The sequence below is a fragment of the Podarcis melisellensis genome (assembly GCF_964234715.1).
Source record: "Podarcis melisellensis genome assembly, chromosome: 2".
NCBI lineage: Eukaryota > Metazoa > Chordata > Lepidosauria > Squamata > Lacertidae > Podarcis > Podarcis melisellensis.
The window spans coordinates 113,299,493-113,318,770 of NC_138529.1; the positions used below are offsets into that span (position 1 = coordinate 113,299,493).

At 44.3% G+C, this 19,278-nt stretch overlaps 2 protein-coding genes across 9 annotated transcripts; one reads left to right on the forward strand and one right to left on the reverse strand.

Moving 5' to 3' along the window:
* Positions 1 to 1,830: 1,830 nt before the first annotated feature.
* Positions 1,831 to 18,201, forward strand: LOC309364762 (E3 ubiquitin-protein ligase TRIM11-like). 2 transcript variants are annotated; one of them, XR_014165876.1, is made up of 9 exons: positions 1,831 to 2,418; positions 2,813 to 2,908; positions 3,496 to 3,726; positions 5,132 to 5,154; positions 5,982 to 6,100; positions 8,278 to 8,310; positions 9,506 to 9,637; positions 11,004 to 12,013; positions 17,049 to 18,201. XR_014165876.1 is itself a non-coding variant. In XM_081902642.1 (8 exons), exons 1-8 carry the CDS (start codon positions 2,008 to 2,010, stop codon positions 11,519 to 11,521), a joined length of 1,563 nt encoding a protein of 520 aa, XP_081758768.1. In that variant the 5' UTR covers positions 1,831 to 2,007; the 3' UTR covers positions 11,522 to 12,083. The 2 variants fall into 2 exon arrangements, 1 of the variants encoding a protein (XP_081758768.1); XM_081902642.1 differs by lacking the exon at positions 17,049 to 18,201 and having other exon boundaries at positions 11,004 to 12,083.
* LOC309365146 (uncharacterized protein) lies at positions 13,994 to 18,749 on the reverse strand. 7 transcript variants are annotated; one of them, XM_081903337.1, is made up of 4 exons: positions 18,707 to 18,749; positions 18,199 to 18,281; positions 15,663 to 16,719; positions 13,994 to 14,510 (listed from the first exon to the last, which is right to left on the reverse strand). In XM_081903337.1, the coding sequence occupies exons 3-4, from the start codon at positions 15,985 to 15,987 to the stop codon at positions 14,140 to 14,142; spliced, it is 696 nt and encodes a 231-aa protein (XP_081759463.1). In that variant the 5' UTR covers positions 15,988 to 16,719; positions 18,199 to 18,281; positions 18,707 to 18,749; the 3' UTR covers positions 13,994 to 14,139. The 7 variants fall into 5 exon arrangements, 5 of the variants coding, with proteins under 5 accessions (XP_081759463.1, XP_081759464.1, XP_081759461.1 ...); XM_081903338.1 differs by lacking the exon at positions 18,707 to 18,749 and having other exon boundaries at positions 15,663 to 15,765; positions 15,990 to 16,719; positions 18,199 to 18,293; XR_014165926.1 differs by lacking the exon at positions 18,707 to 18,749 and having other exon boundaries at positions 15,663 to 16,722; positions 18,199 to 18,337.
* Positions 18,750 to 19,278: the final 529 nt, after the last annotated feature.

Here is a 19,278-nt window from a genome sequence, read left to right on the forward strand (position 1 = left end):
ACTGAAACTCCCCGCCCCCACTCTAATATATATGATGTAAACAGGACTGTGTTTACAGGACTCTTTACAGCACAAGCTGGGGAGTTGCCCTTGTAGCGCTTTCTTGAGAATAAACAAACTTTGGTATGGCCTGATCTCAGTGTCGACTCCTACTTTACACAGAACAATTGACCCTCTGGGGAAGATCCCTGGGGTAAATTTGTCCAACATGCTGCTAGGCCAGCAGTGGCGGCCATGTAGAGGCAATAGGATGCTCCCTTGCAGCCATCACTACTCTTGCCACTGCTCAAAACAAGCGCCAGCTAATCCTCCTCCCAAGCTTATCAGCCGCAGTGCCGGTGAGAAAAATAGGGACAGCCTAGGATCAAATCAAAAGCCAGGATGGCTTTCGTAATTCCAGGACTGTGCCTGGAAAATAGAGACACTTGGAGGTTATGTAATTATGACTTTATATACTTTATAAGTTTTGTTTTCTCTCTAGCTGGTTTTTAGTGCTGTATGAATTGTTTGTGATCTTACGCTTTTTATGGTTTTACACTATATTGTTGTAGTAGCTGTTAGTACAACTTTTCTATTGATGGTTTTAAATCAGTTATATTCCATTTTATTGATATTAATATACGGACAACCCAGAGTACACGGTTATTTGGGAGGTATATGAAAGCCAAAAAGATGAAACAGTATTAAAGAAAAGCTCCAAAACCTCCCTTGCAGGCTGTTGAGGGCCCCCTCTATATTTTTGCGGGTGTGTACTGCAGCGTATCATTGATGCAGTTATAGTGCATCAGTCATTGATTGACGCTAAACCACCCACACATCCACACTGCTTAAGAATTATTTTTATTTTAAATTTGATTTTGCTGTATTTCTGTGGAAGGACTGGCTCAGGCTTTGAGAATTGTGGCTCTATGGCAGAAGATACTTATGTTCACAAAGCAAAATACCACCAAGCTCAGGTGCGCCTATTCAGGTGCCACTAGGAGAAAACTTTTGTACGCCCACACAAGAAGAGAAAGTGACTTTCTCTGGAGAAACTGATGCCTTGATTCCTATCTAGACTGGCCACTGTTGTCACTCTAGGAGCAAACTCATGATGTCTGCCCCACTCAGTCCCCTATGGGGCTTTTCACAAGGGACCAGAAGTTACTGAACATATCCTAGACGCAATATGTAACTTCAAGGTCTTCCTCAGCTTCATGACAGAGAATATCAGGAGCATATTTGACTTTTACCAACAGCAACAACCACCCTCTTCTTTTTTATAATTTTTATTGAAATTTTCAGTTACATATCCACCATTATGATTGACTTCCCATTGACTTCCCTTCTTCTCCTTCCATGGTTCTTTTAATTTTCCCATTATTACGACATATTCCATTACAACCTTTCTATATTACCTCATTTTACTTTATACTGTTGAATTTACCTTAATCCAGCTATTATTATTATTATTATTATTATTATTATTATTATTATTATTATTATTTTATAATTTTGTACCCCACTCATCTGGCTGGGTTTCCCCATCCACTCTGGGCGGCTCTCAACCGCCAGAAGGCATTTTCACTTGTTTACATTTTCAAATATACATGGTTGCTAATTGTAAAAATTAAAAACGACAGCCATCCTCATCTACACACCTCTTCCCTTGGGCACATGGATTTTCTTGAAGCAGCCTCTGTTGCTCCATGACGTCAATGACTTTGTTAATTTTATTAATTTCTGAGAGTATTCTCACATTGCCCTCTCATAAAACATCCTGGTAGTTGCCATATATCTAAGACCATAAAATTCCTATCACAGTAGTATGCAACAATATAAGAGCATTAAAAACAATATAATAATTGAAACAATACTCTGGAAACTTTTAAGCAACTGCATAGGGTTGTCAGATTGCTTGCACGCACACACAAATCATGTGAGCACTGAGAATCTGACCGATTTCCAGGAAGGAAACGCCCAGTGAGTGAAAACTGAGAAAGTGAAACTAAACTCCGTCTCTCCGCCATGGCTGCTGCTGAGAGCCCCGTGAAGGATCTCTGCGATGAAGCCACTTGCTCCATCTGCCTGGAGTATTTCAAGGATCCAGTGACCATCGCAGAGTGCGGGCACAATTTCTGCCGATCCTGCCTGATCCAGTGCTGGGGAGGGGGAGCCACACGAGCTTCTTGCCCTCACTGCAGACAAACAGTCCAGCCAAAGAATCTGATCCCCAATCGGCAGCTGGCTAACTTTGTGGAAATAACCAAGAAGCTCAGTCTTCGCGGGGAGAAGGAGAGAGTCTGCGAAAAACACCAGGAGCTTCTGAAGCTCTTCTGCAAAGACCACGGAACCCCCATCTGTGTGGTGTGTGACAGATCCAGGGAGCATGAACGGCACAAAGTGATCCCCTTGGAGGAGGCTTCTGAGGAGTACAAGGTAGGAAATCAAGGTGGATCTTGTTTGGGGGCGGGGGGGGATAACTGTGGATTCATTGAGGCTATAATGCTTCTGAACACCAGTTGCATGAATACTATTTACATGACTGATGTTTGTTATGTAAATTGCATGACAACTGCCTCCCCCACCTCCCAATTCAGATCCAAGATGGTAAAAGCCCAGAAAGGCCAGGACAGATTTCAAAAACTAGAAGTTAGTTATCAGCTATCAAAGATTAGAACGTCAGAGCAATTGCTACATAAAAAGGCTAATATCAGGACCACTGGCCACTAGAAATAGGCAGGATATTCAACGTGTGTGTGTGTGTGTGTGTGTGTGTCTGTCTGTCTGTCTGTCTGTCTCATTCAAACCTGAGCTTTTGTTTTCCCTTTAGGGCTTGATCTGTAGCTGCCTGAAGAATCTGAGGAAAGAGAGAGAAGCTATTCTGGCATACCAAGCAGATGTGGAGGAGAAAAGCCAAGACCTCCTTGTAAGTGTCGCTGTTAATAGGATGGGAAGAAGTACTTGAAGATCCAAGTCATGGCTGAGGAGGGATGGGAAAATCTGTCTATTTAAGTTTCTCTCCATTTCTCATTTTTCCAATCTTCAGTTCAGTTCTACACAATTTCCACATCAGTTTGCGTGTTGTTGTTGTTTTAAAAAAAATCCTAAATAAAATTCACCAGTATTCTAGTGTGAATTTCCATGTGTGTTCTATACTTATTTTGGCAAAGCAATTTCCCCTAATATAATTCATTTTCTATAATATTTTCATGAAGAAATGCCTTATAAAGCAGGGAATCAGCAGCCCTGCGACTTTAAAATAAACATGTTAGTTAGCCTCTGCCATTTCTATGAAATGAAAGTTGCCAGTCTAAACTAAGGAAAGAGCGTTTTGTGTCCACAGGGACTGGCTGAACATTTTTTATCTCTGATTATGGTGGATGTTGATTTCATGCCTAGAAACAGTCAGATATGCCCTTCCTATGGAAATCTCATAAGTCTCCTAATGTTGTGGAAGCTGACCAAGTTCTTATTTCTGCCTCCTCTTTTCCTCTTTCTATCTGCTTCTTGCAGAAATTAACAGCAACTGAGAGGCAGAAGGCAGTGGAGAAGTTCAGACAACTGCACCAGTTTCTGGAAGAGCAAGAAAAACAACTACTGAATCAGATTGAAGAGGCGGAGAAGGACATTGCAAGGAAAAGGGATGAGCACCTGGCCAGACTCTCCGGAAAACTCTCCTCTCTTGAAAATATCATCAAGGAGATGAAGGAGAAAAGTGAGAAGCCAGCAATTCAACTCCTGCAGGTAAGACTGTGGCAGAAACAGTAAATAGCTCCACATTGAGAGCCAGTGTGGTGTAGTGGTTAAGAGCGGTATTCATGTAATCTGGGGAACCGGGTTCGCGTCTCCGCTCCTCCACATGTAGCTGCTGGGTGACCTTGGGCCAGTCACACTTCTCTGAAGTCTCTCAGTCCCACTTACCTCACAGAGTGTTTGTTGTGGGGGAGGAAGGGAAAGGAGATTGTTAGCCGCTTTGAGACTCCTGAAGGGGAGTGAAAGGCGGGATATCAAATCCAAACTCTTCTTCTTCATCAGGGCAAGGTTCCCTGCAAACCTTTATCTTCCTCCTTCATCCGTAAAGGGGCTCAGTTTATAGTGTCTCTAATCAAGTCTCTTGTGTACAGGAACATCCAAGAGAACTGGGATGGGTTGCTCACATTACTGCAGATTAGAGAACCTTATTTTCTGTTGATGGAAGCAGATGCTGTTTTCTGCCTTTTGCTGGGGATTTGCCTGCTAACTCCTTCCAGCCTGGCAGTTCTGCCTTTGTGCCCTGTGTTGATCTTCCCAGAGGCTGTTCTCTGGCCACCTTAGAGCTGAAGAAAAATAAAGTTAAGGAGAAGTGAGCTCTAGCACAGAGTGTGCTCTCTCTCTCTCTGATCTAAATTCACACCCAACATTTTCTGATTTATCCTTTCCTCTCAGTTCTGTACTGGCATTTGGGCCTATTTTAGTCATGAGCTAGTCACTTGACGAAGGGGACGCGGGTGGCGCTGTGGGTTAAACCACAGAGCCTAGGACTTGCCGATCAGAAGGTCGTCAGTTTGAATCCCAGCAATGGAGTGAGCTCCCATTGCTCGGTCCCAGCTCCTGCCAACTTAGCAGTTTGAAAGCACCTCAAAGTGCAAGTAGATAAATAGGTACCGCTCTGGCGGGAAGGTAAACGGCGTTTCCATTCACTGCTCTGGTTCATCAGAAGCGGCTTAGTCATGCTGGCCACATGACCCGGAAGCTGTACGCCGGCTCCCTTGGCCAATAAAGTGAGAGGAGCGCCGCAACCCCAGAGTCAGCCACGACTGGACCTAATGGTCAGGGGTCTTTTTACCTTTACCTTTACCTTACTAGTCACTTGACCAAAGTTTTCTTCTATTCCACACCACAGTTTCTGGGATAATCACCTTCACCATGCATGTAGATTTGCCTAAAACGAAGTTCAATAACAGTGACCAAAGAAAGAGAGGGATAGCGAATTTGGGCAGCATGGACTGTCGTCCAATGGGACACAGAGCAGGGCTTGAATTTCGGAACTTAAAATTGGAAAAATAAAATTGATAGAATGGGCCAGAGGGCATCCATTCTGGGATATGAAGAGGGTCTTCGTAGAGCGGCCTGTGGTAGATAGTGAATTCCATTCTCTTTTCCCTTCTAGGATGTGCAAAGGACTTTGCAGAGGTAAATGGATCCTGCTCATTTTCATTAGCATCACTGTGTGGAAAGGAAGGTCCCAAGAGGAAAGTAGATGGAAACTGGTCTTTGAGGGGCTCCTGGGGGAGAGACTGTGGGATGCCACACATACAGTGTTGAAATTGTGCCCCTCTAGGGGTGGGAAAGAAAAAGCGTTAAGACATTTCATCCTTGTTGAGAGTTGGGGTGCGAGTTGTGCCTGGCAGGTTTTTAATGTAGGTATCTGACTCTACTAGCTGGGGACGTGGGTATCTACTAGCTGGGAACGCGGGTGGCTCTGTGGGTTAAACCACAGAGCCTAGAACCTGCCAACTAGAAGGTCGGTGGTTCGAATCCCCGCAACGGGGTGAGCTCCCATTGCTCAGTCCCTGCTCCTGCCAACTTAGCAGTTCGAAACACATCAAAGTGCAAGTGGATAAATAGGTACCGCTGTGGCGGGAAGGTAAGTGGTGTTTCCGTGCGCTGCTCTGGTTCGCCAGAAGCTGCTTAGTCATGCTGGCCACATGATCCAGAAGCTGTACGCCGGCTCCCTTGGCCAATAAAGCGAGATGTGCTTCTCAACCCCAGAGTCAGTGACGAGTGGACCTAATGGTCAGGGGTCCCTTTACCTTTACCTATTTACTAGCTGATAGCATTTAAACATTGGGGAGATGTTTCAGCCATAGAGATTTAGGGAATCTGATGAAATCCTAGACGCTCTTGTGGATTTTAGGGCTGGCACGGCTGACACTCTAGTCAAGGATCCCATCACACACTGGAATGGCAAGATGTGCAAAACCTCCTCCACTCTGTGCCCCGTTGTTTTTCTTCACCAGGTATGAGCAAAGAGAGCGATTGGAGAATTCAGCGGCTTTCCCTCGAGAGCTGAAGAGGGGGCTCTTAGAATTCTGTGACATAAATCCACTTCTGGAGGGTGTCGTGAAGCAATTCAAAGGTATAGAAGAATGGCTGTGATGATTTTACCCTGGGCATTATATTAGTCCATAGCTCTCATTGTATTCTGTTATGGCCACAGACAGGGTAGCGCTATCATATCTTCCATCTTGGTGGCATTGCTGCCACTAGCTTCCCCCAGAATGCCCCATATACATTGGCTGATTGACATCCAATGCCCTTTTGAAATGTGTTGGGGTTATTGGGTAGTTTTTGTTTTTGTCTTGATTTTGTGTTTTTACACTGTGTTTTTAACTTATGAACTGCTCTGAGACCTAAGGGTATAGGGCGGTATACAAATTTAATAAATAATAATACTAATTGTCACTCATGGGGCACAGGAGTGCTGGTGGGAGATATATAGTGGTGCCTGGGAAGTTGATCGGAATCCGTTCAACTTCCAAAACATTTGGAAACCAAAGCGCAGGAAACTCCTGCAGTCAGTCAGAAGCCGCAGAAGCCCCATCAGACGTTCAGGTTCCAAAGAATGTTCACAAACACACTTACTTCTGGGTTTGCAGTGTTTGGGAGCCAAAATGTCCAAGTACCAGGGTGTTTGGGATCCAAGATATGACTGTATAGTGGTACCTCGGGATGCGAAAGGGATCCATTCCGCAGCCCCGTTCGCATCCTGAAGAGAACGTAAGACACAACTGTGCGGGTCACGTTTTGCCACTTCCGCGCATGCGCGTGACGTCATTTTGACCATCTGCACGAGTGGCGAAACCCAGAAGTAACGCGCTCCATTACTTCCAGGTCGCTGCGGAGCGCAACCCAAAAATACGTATTCTGAAGCATATTTATCCCAAGGTATGACTGTACTATATCTTGGCCACCACAAATAAAGGCACCAGGGTCTATAGTAAAGCCAGGATTTTCTACTCTGCTGTTTGTTGGTTTACAATTATACAGTAACTTCCTTTCATTTTTTTGACCATCAACACAATCTGGAGAGGTCCTTTTGGAGATTCTCAAACTCTGCTTGGGTTTTGCCATCTGGAAGGGCATTGAAAAGGGCATCAATAATCACCCAGTTCCTCTACTGCTGACTTAGCCTTGTTGTCTCCCAGCAGTGGAGTAACATCCTGAGCCATCTCCTCCTTAGATTTCCACCTGCAGCTGCCAAATGTAGGGAGGCAACCATCTCAATACCTCAAGAGTTCAACTAAATAAGATTGGCGACTTAAGTTGACAGAATATGCACAACTTGCAGGCTTAACATATAGAATAAGAGAACAAGAAGAACGTACGTTTAAAGAAGATTGGGAAACGTTTATTGAATATATGGGAAATAAATGTGTACAGCTGAAAACTCTGACAGCATTAAGATAAATTCAACAGTGTAAATAAGTTTTGATGGATGTAATAATGGAAAACTGATTGGTGTAGTTTTTGTAAAATATGCAGATATTTAAAATGAACCAAGATATGTAAAATGACCCATGGAAGTAAAGAAGGGAAGTCACTGATATCTCAAGTGTGTTAAATGTTTATCTGAAATTGTAAAACAGAAAATTTAATAAAAATATTTGAAAAATAATACCTCAAGAGTTCAGAGGGTCAGGGCATGAATAATAACAGCCTCTGCCTAAATGTTTGTTAACAGTCTGAAATAATTTCAAACGTTTGGTAAGGCAGGACCTCTAGTTGCATGAGAGCTCTGCTGATTTTTCCTCCGTAAGTTTGATATATCACTATCTTTAACAATTCCCCTAAGACAGGGATAAACCCCGAGAATACAGGTGTCTAACCATTCCAACTTCAGCTATTTTTTCACCAGTTTCATAGGAGCAGATGTTAATCTGCATCCAGTTGTCCTCTGTGCCCTTTTAAAAGATTGGCATTGTTCTGATGATCCTTCAGTCCTCCACAACAATCAGCTAATTCAGGAACGAACTACAGTGATGGATGCTGAAGGATTTTAAGGTGTTTTTTAATATAGTCCCTCACATGTTTTTCCCCTCTAGACTTGCAGGTTCGCCTTTTCTGATTTTGATAGTTTAATTTTTTAATCTATTCTTCATATGATTTCCTTTTTCTTTGTTTAAATTGTTTGCTCTACTACTTAGTATTAAAGACACAATAGATGCTATGGTTATGAAATGATATTTTAGTAACAAGGTTTATTTGAGGTACAACACTGTCATGCTAAAGCTTTGTATCTTTTTGCTTCTTCAGATGCCCAGTTACTCAGACAGCAGCTTTGGAAAGGTAAAATACCAAATTCACAGGAGAGGCTGGGGAGTGGTATTTCACGGGGCTTAAACAGCCTGTCCTGCAGACTTTAGACCCATCAATAGCTTTGTAGCACTATGGCAATGTTTAGATTATTCATATGTACAACTGTAGTTTTTACTTTTTGTATGTTTTAAATTACTGTTGAAATCTTCTTTAGCGATAATTTTATTTTATCTTTTTTTGCAAACCAGTTTGAAGGTTTTTTTTACAATTAAAGTTTATGGTACATAAATTTATGGTACATAATTTTTTATGAAATAAATTAATTAATTAAACAAAAAATGCACAGAATAAAAGGAGTGTCCTGACTGATATAGCAATTTTGAAGGAAAGCAAGGCAAGGCAATCTGCTAGATTGTCTAATTTGATCTCTTTCCCAATATAAATGTAACCCTTGATCCAGCTGCCATCCTAAAATGTCCAACCTCATCTTTGCAACTGTATGCTGTGGGAGATGGTGCTTGGAGGTGCAGTCGCAAGCTGCCATCAAAATGCCTACGGAAAGCTGAGAATAGCATTAATTCTGTAATAAGATTCAAAATGCAATAAGGTTCAAAACACTACTACATTTCTTACACAGAAAAGTCACCTTGTAGAAACTCAGTTGCAAATTATGATGTCAAAATTCACTATTGTTTTCATAATTATTGATCCACATTGATACCCGTAATTCTGTCTCCACTTGAGCCAGAATTAACTGAAGGGTCTAAACTGATACTGCCCATCCTCTAACCATAGTGAGGAAATAAATATTTTATGGCTGTTTGCTGCTTACCTGCTTGCCCCCTCACAGAAATCCAAAATGGTGAAAAGTGGGTGAATTCTCCCCACCCCTAAACTCGCATATTCCACTATTCACCCACACAAGAAAGCTGAGTAAATGTTTTCCGGACAGTTTTCCTCCTTGTCCCTAACTACCAGGACAGAATATAAGTATGTGGAATACTAAGAACAAAATCCTGATTTGAAATCCAAAAGGAAATGTTTTATTGTGAGCAAAGTCGGGAAGCAAAATATGGCTCCCCCAGTCCTAAATGCAGTGCCAGGAAATCCTGTTGATTTGAGAGGGAATGTGCTTCCTGGGGTGTTTCTTGGATCATGACACCAGCTGATTCTTCCTCTCTTATCTGTTTCTTCATCTCTCCCCTGCCCCCCTGCCCTTCAACAGCAAACATCACTATGGGTCAAAAAGCAGCAGCTCATCCCTCCGAGGATCGTAAACATGTGAAATGCAGACACAAAAGTCAAGACCTGTTGAACAATCCTGAGAGACTCAAACTTCTCCATTCTGCGCTGAAATGTAAGGGATTCATAGGAGCCACACATTTTGGGGAAGGATGGGCTGTGGGGATCAACAGGAAGTCTGTGAGGGGAAAGGGCTCATGTCCTGAGGGAAGGATCTGGGCTGTGGGCAAGTCGGGAGGTGAGTACAGGACCTCCAACCTGCCTGGTGGTCCTCTGCTGCCCAACTGAATCTGAGTGACTCTGAATTATGGAGGGAAGGTGTTTTTATTTAATGCTGATCTGTGCATTTTCATTCTCTGGTGTGACCCCACCACCACCACCACACCACACACTTTGACTGTGGAGAAATAAAACCCACCTCATATTTCCTTAAGTCTTATAGATTTTAGAGGGAAACTGGTTCCTGGCATCTGTCTTGGATCAGAGGTCCTTTGGCTGCATCGGGACGATATGGGATTGGGGGGGGGGCAACTCCCATCTCTTGCAGGGGCGCAATTAGTGCCATCACCGTCCGTTAAGAGTTTGGGTGTAATCTTCGACACCTCCCTTTCCATGGAGGTGCAGATTGCAGCTATAGCAAAGGCGGCATTTTTTCATCTCCACCAAGCTAAGCAGTTGGCTCCTTACCTTTCTCGTCGTGACCTAGCCACTGTGATCCACGCGACGGTCACCTCTAAACTTGATTTTTGTAACTCATTCTACATGGGGCTGCCCTTGAGACTGACCCAGAAACTCCAGCGTGTGCAGAATGCCTCCTTACAGGGTCCTCGCTGCGGGATCACATTCACCCGGTGCTATACCAGCTGCACTGGTTCCCGTTGGAGAACAGGATCAGGTTTAAGGTGCTGGTTTTAACCTTTAAAGCCCTATACGGCCTAGGACCCTCGTACCTATGGGACCGCCTCTCCGGGTATGCCCCATGGAGGACCTGACGGTCTTCAAATAAAAACATCTTGAAGGTCCCAGGCCACAGAGAGGTTAGGCTGGCCTCAACTAGAGCCAGGGCTTTTTCGGATATAGCTCCAATCTGGTGGAATGCTCTGTCACAAGAGACTAGGGCCCTGCGGGACTTGACATCTTTCCACAGGGCCTGCAAGACAGAGCTGTTCCACCAGGCCTTTGGCCAGGGCACAGCCTGACCCCCCTCCCTTGGCAATCCTCACAGAACTCTAGCCCAATGATTGCCATTAATTGATTCTGAATTGTTTTTAGAATGAATTGATTTTAGAATGTATTTCAATTAATTGATTGCGATTTTGTGTAAACTGTGTTATTTTTACTGTTGTTAGTCGCTCTGAGCCCGGCTTTGGCCAGGGAGGGCGGGAAATAAATAAATAAATAAATAAATAATAAGGATGTCCGTCTCTGTCTCAGCTCATATTCTACCTCTCTTCCCTTTTCCTCACCTTCCCTCAAAACAGCAAATGTCACTCTGGATCCAGACACGGCTCATCGTATTCTTGCCCTCTCCGAGGATTGCAAAAGTGTGAGATTGGGAGTCCCGCGTCAAGACCTGCCCGACAACTCTGAGAGATTCGACACAGTTATTTCCGTGCTGGGAAGGGAGGGATTTGCAGCAGGCAGACATTTTTGGGAGGTCATTGTAGAGAGAGAGGGAGAATGGGCAGTGGGGGTCACCAGGAAGTCCTTGAGGAGAAAGGGCTCCTTTCACTTAAGTTCCGAGGAAGGGATCTGGGCTGTGGGGAGGTGGGGAGGAGAGTACAAGGCCTTTGACCCCCCTGATGTCCCTTTTCTCTTCCTGAGAGGGGAGCTCAAGAGGATCCAAGTGTTTCTGAATTATGAAGCAGGGGAAGTGACTTTTCTCAATGCCGATTCAGGAGCCCCTCTCTACATGTTCTCAGGAGCCTCGTTCTCTGGAGAGACCCTCCTCCCTTTCTTCTATCTGTGGGGAGAGAAAACCCACCTCAGAATAGCCTGAGGAGACAACTGCGTCACACACTCAGGCAGAGTTTCTTTCCAGACCGGAATGGTTGCTCTATAAAGCAAACACTTATTAGCAGTTGAGGGAGGATTCACTTCAGTCACAATTGGTAGAAACAGCAAAAAGGGGTTTCGCTTTTTCATTCCCTTCCCCAGAATTCCCCACTGTCATTTAGCTCTTAAGGAGGCCGTTTACACTTAACAGTCCCCTGAAATCTATTTTTTAAAGGGGTTAAGTTTTCATCACTGTCAGCCTTGGGTTCAATTTTTGCCTCTCCACCTGCCCACAAGGCCGCTACCAGCAATTTAGATGCGGACATTATTAGACTACAGGAGTTGATCCCTACAAAATACCGGTAATCCCTCCTCCGACGTTAGCAGTGGTTGCTCATTGCTTTGTAGACCTCAGACAGGAGCGAAATAAAGAGAGGGAAGGCCCCATCCTCAGCCCATTCGGTGAACACAGTTTCTCCTGTCCACACTTAACAAGGTACATTTCCTTGAATTCAGTATAACTTCCTCCTAGCTAATTGCACATAAGATTGCTGCCTTAATGTTTTCCAGTAGTCAATTTGTTATTATTTTTTGTTAAATTTATACATTGCTTGATTGTGCAAAATAAGCAGTTTACAAATGTCTGATGTCTCTGGTCTCCTGCTCTCATCAGCCCCAGCCAGCTTGGCCAGAGGTCAGGCTGCAGCATGATGGGAACTGCAGTCAAGCAGTTTCTTGAAGGAACCACACTCCCTACAATTCACATTGAGACTCTGAGGCATAGCTGTCAACGTTTCCCCTTTTTTTAAAAAAAGGGAAATTCACTTATTCTGAATAGGATTCCTCGCAAGAAAAGGGAAGAGTTGACAGCTATGCTCTGTGGTAAACCACCCCCTCCGATTTATGGGATGCTCCCCAAAGAAGAAATTTTTGCCCCCAGGTGAACTTCCTTGTTCTCCTAGACTTTTTAATCATACTAGATTATTACATCCTAATTCTTAGAATTATATTATGTTCCTTCTTACTGGATTATAGTGTGGATTTTCTTGTTGTTATTCGTTTTGGGTTGCTTTTTATGGAGCTTACTTTATGCTAGTTATTTTTAGTTGACTGAATTTGTATTTTATATGTTTGTTGATAGTATTTGCACTTCATTTTCCAGAGTACAGGCTAATTGGGAGCAATGGTAGAAAAGATTTCTGTGAACCTCATCATTCAAATGAATAAAAGCATATTTCTTGAGGGAGGGGATTCTTTCCAACTCTTAGGGGGTGGACTGCCCTGGGTGTCATCCCTGAGGAGGGTGACAAAAATATTAGTTTAATTTTTTTTTAAAAAAATGGGCTCACGACTGAACTCACAGTTCAGTCAACAAACGTAATGAAACGTGGCTGGCACTGGGTGCCACACTGTGGGGGCCAGTGCTTACTGCGGGACCTGCAGCATGCCCAAGCCAGGCGTCTCTCCTGGGAGTGACGTTGTGGCTAGAGTGCCTGCAGGCTCCGCGCTGCCTGAAACGGCAGAATAGAGAGGCTATGGAACAATACAGCTTAAATATTTGTGACTTCATTTGTTCACAACCATCCCTATTCATCTGTTCCCCCACAATAAAAAAATAAAATAAATAAACTCCTAGGAGTAGGGAACTTCTTTATAAAATAAAAACGCTTGCATTTCCTTGACAAAGGTAAAGGTAAAGGGACCCCTGACCATTAGGTCCAGTCGTGGCCGACTCTGGGGTTGCGGCGCTCATCTCACTTTATTGGCCAAGGGAGCCGGCATACAGCTTCCGGGTCATGTGGCCAGCATGACTAAGCCGCTTCTGGGTTTGCCTTCCCGTCAGAGCGGTACCTATTTATCTACTTGCACTTTGACATGCTTTCGAACTGCTAGGTTGGCAGGAGCAAGGACCCAGCAACGGGAGCTCACCCCGTCACGGGGATTCGAACTGGCGACCTTCTGAACAGCAAGTCCTAGGCTCTGTGTTTTAACCTACAGCACCACCCTTTCCTTGACAAAAGCCTCATGTAAATAAGAAGAGTAAAATGCTTAAACTTTGGGGGAACTTGTACAGAGGAGAACAAACGGAGGCGAGAAATCATTTGAGCGCTCTGAATATGACGGAAGGTGCACACTAGTCTTTGTGAACATCAGAAAGTCCACACAGGAAAGAAACAGTAACGATAGTCAGATTTCAATATATTCTGTGGTTTGACTTGCCCATGTGAACTAGTATTATTCATCTGTTCAGTTTTTAGTCTGCCCACCCAAAAAGGCCATACACTGTTCTCTCTCCACCCCCACCCCCCATTTTATCCTCCCAACAACCCTGTGAGGGAGGCTAGACTAAGAAAGAACAATGTCAGCTAGTGTGCATTGTGGCTAGGCCTGCACACACACTGCGCATTTGAAGCACATCACCCCTTGGAAAATGTAGTCGATTTTCATATTTATAAATGTAATATATACAGGCTTCTCCCCCGTGTGGGTCCTCTTGTGCCGCACGAGGGTCGACTTCCGGCTGAAGCTTTTGCCGCAGGTTAAGCAGCCGTAGGGCTTCTCGCCGGTGTGGATTCTCTCGTGAGCGACAATGTTTGCTTGAATGTTGGACGTGGCCCTGCACTAGGAGCATTTGAACTTCCTCAGCCGTTTCTTCTGGTTCTTGAGGAGGTCCAAGCTCTGGCGGAGGCTCTTCTCGTAGTTGGTGCTGGCGATGCTGCTTCGCGGGCACGTGCTGTCGCGGACGACGCTTTCATGGAAAGTCTGGCCACTTCCTTCGCAGAGGAAGGCCTGCTGTGCTACCTTCCACAGATAGCTTTCCTGGTGCCTCTCTGGTCCCCCCTTGTTTCCAGGGATCTTTTCCAACTTGGGAGACTGGAAGAAATTATCTTTGGCTCTTTCTAAGGATATTCCGCTGCATCCCACATCTCCAGGCTCGGGACTTTTCACATGAAAGGGCTCCTCTTCATTCTCCAGCACTGGGTCTTGGACTCCTAGGAATAAGCAGAGAATCATTATCTGTGGGCATGAGATAGAACTTCTGCAAAGACCTGAAGGAGCGTCTCCACCCCCATCGTTCAGCCCAGACATTCTGGCAGTTCCCTCAGTGTGAGAAGTGAAGGTACAGGGAACCAGGCAGAGGGCCTTCTTGGCAGTGAGACCCTCCCTGTGGAATGTCCTCCCATCAGATGTCAAGGAGATGAAGAACTGCACAACTTTTAGAATACATCTGCAGGCAGCCTTGTATCAGGAAGTTGTTGCTTTTTTGTTTTTTTAAAAAAGATTTTTATTGATACAACAAGAAAAAAGAAAAAAACACAAAATACCAAATTACACCACAGGAATAACCATAGACACATAATTTTCTTAGCAAACAATAAAACATCTATTGGTCTTAACACTAAAGACCCGACCTCCCGTCTATTCCATATTTTGATTTCATATTACTTATTGCCAATACACACTTTTATCATAATTAAACTTTTTCTTAATATAGCTAATTTCTTATATCTACCTTGCAACTATTACTGAAGTTCCTCGAATGCTGCAACAGAATTTAAACTACTATATTTATTTTTCAGATATTCTTTGAAAACCTCCCATTTTGAAACAAATTCCTGTTTTGATTTATTCTTTATTTTTTTCTGATAGACCATCTAATTCGCCATATTCTGTCAGCTTTGGATCCAATCATGTATAGAGATTACTCTTCCATTTTGCCGCGATCAGAACTCTTGCTGCCGCGGTCGCATATAAAGATACCCTTCCTCTTTTGCGGAATATCTGGATCTGTTATTCTGTATCAGGAAGTTTTTAATGTGCCGGAAGCAGCCCAGACTGGCTGGGGAAAACCAGCCAGATGGGCGGGATATAAATTATTCATCATCATCATTTGGGAAGGGGCCATCGTTCAGTGGCAGAGCATCTGCCTTGCTTGAAGAAAGTGCTAGATTTCATCTCAGCATCTCTGGGAAAGGCTGGCGAAACACTCCTGTCTGCAATCCTGCAGAGCTGCTGCCAGTCAGTGTGGGTAATACTGAGCCAAACTGGCCAATGGATCTGGCTCAGGTTAAGACAGCTTCCTGTGTTCTATCAGTGGGAAAGGGGCTCCAGCAGCTGACTGTTTTGCACACACCAATCCTTACCCAGCAGTGTGACTTCCATGGACAGTTGCATCTTTGCAGAGTCTGGTAAATCTTGCTCTGATTTGGAGGCATTAATAATGGTCTCTTCCAAGAGCCCTGGAACCTGGAGTGGAGGAAAGGGAGAAGAAGTCAACAACATGCATATGTTTCTAGGTTTTAGGCAAGCATCAAGTTGGATGCTGGACTCGATTCCCCATTGGACAGATCCAGGGATCTGGGAGCTGGCTGAAGACAGACCAAGCTTGGTGAGGTCCAGTTGCCCATATAAACCAGCCACCACTCCAATTGGCACCTCAAAGTGACCAAAACACCTCACACGCCTCATACCTTTACTTCCTGTCTCTCTGACTCATGAAGTATCAAGAGGAAATCCTCGGCCAGAACCGCCACCTCAGCACATGTATGTGGGCTCCTTTCCCTCACCCAGTTCTTCATCTCCCGAGGCATAATGGTCAAGAACTGCTCCAGGATCAGCAGATCTAAGATCTGCTCCTTGGTGAGTTTCTTGGGAGTCAGCAAAGCTCCCGGAGCTTCCTGCAGATCTCCCGGGGGCCCTTGGCCTCGTGGTAGGACAGCTGCCTGAAGTGTTGTCGCCGCATCTCCATCCTGGCTGCGTCCCCCTCCAGAGCCTCTTCAACCTTCACCGTTGGAGGGGAGTCTAGGCTCCGACACACCTGCTGGGCCTCTCCAAGGAGGTCAGGCAGGGTCTGAGTCAGCCACTCCCCTATAGGCCGCAGGGTGGCATTGGATGTCCCCTTCAAGGGAGCCTGAGAAGACTTTGAGTTCTCCTCCAAGGTGGGAATGGGCAGCTGCAGGTGCCGCCACTCTGAGTGAGGGGACTTGGCTGTCTTGAAGAACTCCTGCCACTGGGCCTCCCAGCGCCATTCTCGGCCTTCTTCCGGCTCTTGTTTGATTTGTTGGGGGGCCACCCCAGTCAGGAGCTCCTGGGTGGTCTCAGCTTGGACAACACAAGGATCTCTTCCTCTGCCTTCTGGTTTGTTCCCAGGCTCAGGTCCGGTTGAAGCTTCCTGCTTTTCCATTTTTGTTCCTAGCTTTGCTTCTTGGAGGAATAGAAGAAAAGTCAGTCTTTTTGTCACGTGATTTGAAAAAAAGGGATTTTATTTATGTCAAAATTTTATAAACTGATTAAAGATTTAAAAACCCTTAAACAATATCAACAACATTAAAAAAAAATTTCAACAACATAAAACCAGTAATACTGGGTAGCTTGGTTGGTGAGAGCATGGTGCTGGTGATAATGCCAAGGTTGCATGTTTGATCCCTGTATGGGACAGCTGCATATTCCTGCATTGCAGGGGGTTGGACTAAATGATCCTCAGGGTCCCTTCCAACTCTACAATTCAATGATTCTATGTATCAACACAGGTTAAAACTCTGCTTCTAAAATGGAGGACTTTCCTTTGACCTGCTCTAAGTGGAACATCCTCCCACCCCATGATGTTGGCCGTTGAAGATCCTGTTAATATTGCTTTGAGCGGTGCATTTTATGTACTGTACTTTTACTGTGCATTTTCTTTTATACTGATACGTACTAATCTTCTTCACGACTTCGGGTGCCTTTAGGCTAAAAAGTGTTATATAAATAAACAATTCCATACCAGAACAAATTAAAAACAGGAATGTGTAGATCCATACCATGCATAGCTTCTGCCAAAGAATTATGGGAGCTGCAGTTTACCCTTCACAGAGCTACAATTCCCAACACCTTCAACAAACTCCAGTTCCCATAATTCTTTGGAGGAGTTGTAGCTGCTTCCAAGGTACGGTGTGGACATGTTTGATCTTATGGGTCAAGGAAAACTTTGGCAAAAGGATAGGTCGCTACAAGACATCTAAAACGACCTTATAGAATTTCCCAGCATGATCTAAGTGATCTTACGGGCCTATGCAGAAGCAGGCAGTCTTTTCAGCTAAGTTCACCCTGAGTTACTCAACACAGAGATAATCTGGAGGTGACCAGAGGAAAGGAGCTTGAAAGGTAAATGATTTGTATTCATTCATTGATATCAACTGTAATTGCACAAGCTGAATTTGAGGTACGTGATTGAATCCTACCTGAAAATAGCAACAGCCTGGATGCTGCCATAGTGCAGCAAACAAACCCTAAAAATCAGACTTTTGCGATCAGGAAAGTGATGGTTGAAATGCATTGGAAAGTGCGGGACAACTGGTGTACACATCATGAATTCAGTCTCAGGAATTGTAATTTACCCCTCACAGAGCTACAATCCCCAGCATCCTTAGCAAACTACAGTTCCCAAGATTCTTTAGGGCAGGTGGGAGAAATGTGCTATAAATATATAGAGTGTATGCAGACATCTAAGCTTCCTGCAAAAAAAATACAGTAATCAGAGGGAATGCTCAACAAATAGCCAACATTATCTAACCTCTCTGCAAAAGCAAGCTCAGTGGTCATCTGCAAGAACCCTCCTTTCCTTCTGACACACACACAGATGCCTGCTCCTTCTGCTTTTCTCTCTCCTTCCCCTGAATCCACTTCCCTGCTTAAACTCACCTGCTCCATGTAGCTTTTGCATAGCACCTTCTGGGAATACTGTATTTACAATCCTCCAGTTGCACCAAGGATAGCATATACCCCTAAAAGGGGAAGTTTATTATTATTATTTTAAATAATCAGGAAGGAAATAACAGCAGGACAGGAAGGAGGTTGGTTGCCTTTTTCTTTTTAGCTCTCTGTGCAGCTGTGCAGGAAAGTAGCTTCATCTTTTAAAAACTCTCATTCTCTCTCCCTTTCACACACATACATGCAATGCACACCCATTCCCGGTCCTCTCTAGGCAACAGAGCTCTGTGCAATTAACCCCATGAGCATCTCTGCAGAAGAAGCGAGCTGGGTTTCAATGAAATGACTAGGTGTAAAAATTAGGGCTGCTGCTGCCCCTAACCCCCCCCCCAAATACCCCCCTCCTGGCCAGATGCCTAAATCAAATGATATAAAATGAGAAGAGGGTGGGGAGAAAACATGTGTTGCTTACAACCCAAGTCAATGCATGTTTACTCACTAAGAAGTCCCAAGTGTGTTTTCTCCCAAGCAAGTGAGCATATTCAGTCATTCATTCCAGGGGTAGAGAACTTGTTTCACCCTGAGCGCCACATTCCCTTCTGGGGTGGGGGCACATGTCAGCAGGGGCCAGAGAAAAAAGTGGGGGGGGGGGTGCAAGTCATTGAAATTTTGCCTTTGTGCAGAAAGCTACTTTCTACCAAAAACATCCCTCCTCTAGCTAAGTAAAAACACTCAGGGTGGGTGCGAAGAAGGGCCAGAAAAGGGGCGTGAAGGGCCACTTTAACACACAAACACGGTTCCCCCATTGATTCTATTGCACAGTATATCCTGCCCTTTTCCAGGGAAGATCCTCTCCAGGCCGCTCACATAATTTTTTTTAAAAAAATCATTAAAATATGTATCAAAATGAAAAGGGGGAAAAAATAGCAGCATCACAGCTTCAATGCTATTCAAAGTTTCTGAGGAATGAACCCCACGGATATCAGTGAAATGTACTTCTTTCTTTCTTTTTTTGTTAGAGCGTTTATTAATTTTCCAATAAAAACATCCAATTAACATATCAAATCATAA